The 1799-nt window shown below is 63.7% G+C and overlaps 1 protein-coding gene across 4 annotated transcripts in view; it reads left to right on the forward strand.

The window, feature by feature from the left end:
- FGFRL1 (fibroblast growth factor receptor like 1) overlaps positions 1-1538 on the forward strand; it is a 13338-nt gene extending 11800 nt beyond the window's left edge. For 2 of the 4 annotated variants that reach the window (XM_011374679.2, XM_023520229.1), the window contains exons 6-7: positions 1-193; positions 288-1538. The exon at positions 1-193 is cut by the window's left edge and continues 1 nt beyond it. In XM_011374679.2, the coding sequence (XP_011372981.1) occupies positions 1-193; positions 288-718 (624 nt within the window). In that variant the 3' untranslated portion in view covers positions 719-1538. The remainder of the gene's footprint in view (positions 194-287) is intronic. The other 2 variants (XM_023520228.1, XM_011374680.2) reach the window with 2 other exon arrangements.
- The last annotated feature ends 261 nt before the right edge of the window (positions 1539-1799 follow it).

Consider the following 1799-nt stretch of genomic DNA (forward strand, 5'->3'; position numbering starts at 1 on the left):
GCCACCATCGACGTGGGCGGCCAGAAGTTCGTGGTGCTGCCCACGGGCGACGTGTGGTCCCGGCCGGACGGCTCCTACCTCAACAAGCTGCTGGTCACCCGCGCGCGGCCGGACGACGCGGGCATGTACATCTGCCTGGGCGCCAACACCATGGGCTACAGCTTCCGCAGCGCCTTCCTCACCGTGCTCCCAGGTGGGCGCCCGCCCCGGCCGGGACCAAGGTGCCCCCCGTGGGCCCGCCTCGTGCCGACGTCCCCCCACACCCTCTCCCCCGCTCTCTCCTGCAGACCCGAAGCCGCCAGGGCCGCCCGTGGCCCCCTCGTCCTCAGCCGCGAGCCTGCCGTGGCCCGTGGTCATTGGCATCCCAGCGGGCGCCGTCTTCCTCCTGGGCACTGTGCTGCTCTGGCTCTGCCAGGCCAAGAAGAAGCCGTGCTCGCCCGCGCCTGGCCCTCCCGTGCCTGCGCACCGCGCACCCGCGACTGCCCGGGACCGTGCTGGGGACAAGGACCTGCCCGTGCCACCCGCCCTCAGCAGCACCACTGGCGTGGTGCTGTGTGAGGAGCTGGGCGCCCCAGCAGCCCCCCAGCACCTGCTGGGCCCAGGCTCGGCTGTCGGCCCCAAGCTTTACCCCAAACTCTACACGGATGTGCACACGCACACGCACACGCACGTGGAGGGCAAGGTGCACCAGCACCAGCATGTCCACTACCAATGCTAGATGCAGCCCCTTCTGGAGCAAGCGGGCTGGGAGCAGAGGGCCACGGAGGAAGCTGGGCCGCCGGCGAGAGGCGCGGCCAGCAGCCTGGGCACCTTGTGCGAGGCACACACACACTCCTGGACATGCACACGCCGCAGATGTGTGCGTGCGACACACACAACACACACCACACACGGACATACTGCAGACACACAGTCACACCCACATCCAGACTTAGAGCCTTGGGCGAGGCCTGTGTCTGTAACTTGGCAGAGCACGTGTGGCGGTGGGCCAGTTGATGCGTGAAGCCCTTGGCCTGTGTGGAGGGTTGCACGGGGCCGGCGGTCATTACCCCCGGCCTGGCAGGAGATCTGAGAGGCACCCTGGCTTAGCAAACCCCAAACTCCCTACCCTGCCCCACGCCTGCCACCCGTCTCCCTGCCCAGGCCTTGGCAGGTGGGTGCCTATTTTTGCCACCACCTGTCCCGGGTGCCCAGGAACCCACCAGCGTCCGGGGCTGGGAGTCGGGCATAGCGGTCTCGGGCCTTGTCTCAAGAGGCCGGAGCCCAGCCGGGGCGCCTCTGTGCCCCCCTCCCTTGCCAAGGGGCAGGGGGCCCTGATATTTATATTTAAGAAATTAAGATAATAATATTAATGATGAAAGGAGGGCTGGGCCACAGAGACCTGGCCATGCTGGGTGTCCACCTCAGAGCCAGGCTCCTGTCACCCCACTGCCCGAGGTGGCCCCAGACCTCTGTGATTTTATATAGAGTTTGAGCTGAGGCTTCGTATATTTAATTTATTTTGTTAAACAAGAAAATGTGCATCTTTTTCCTCTAAACTGGTGTCTGCCTGTGTGTGCAGGTGTGTATGGGGGGCCCTGTGTTTGTGTGCAGATGTGCGTGTGGGCTCGTGTCTCTATAGGTGTGCATATGTGAGCCTGTGTGCCTGTATTGGTGTACAGGTGTGTGCACATTTGTATGTGCCCACATCTACACGGGTGTGCACATGTGTGGGCCTGCCTGTACAGGTGTGTGCACAGGTGTGTGTGTGGGCACCTGTATCTGCATATGGGCCTGAGTCTTGGGTTCCAGAACCAGGA

This window comes from Pteropus vampyrus, unplaced genomic scaffold (assembly GCF_000151845.1).
Source record: "Pteropus vampyrus isolate Shadow unplaced genomic scaffold, Pvam_2.0 Scaffold253, whole genome shotgun sequence".
NCBI lineage: Eukaryota > Metazoa > Chordata > Mammalia > Chiroptera > Pteropodidae > Pteropus > Pteropus vampyrus.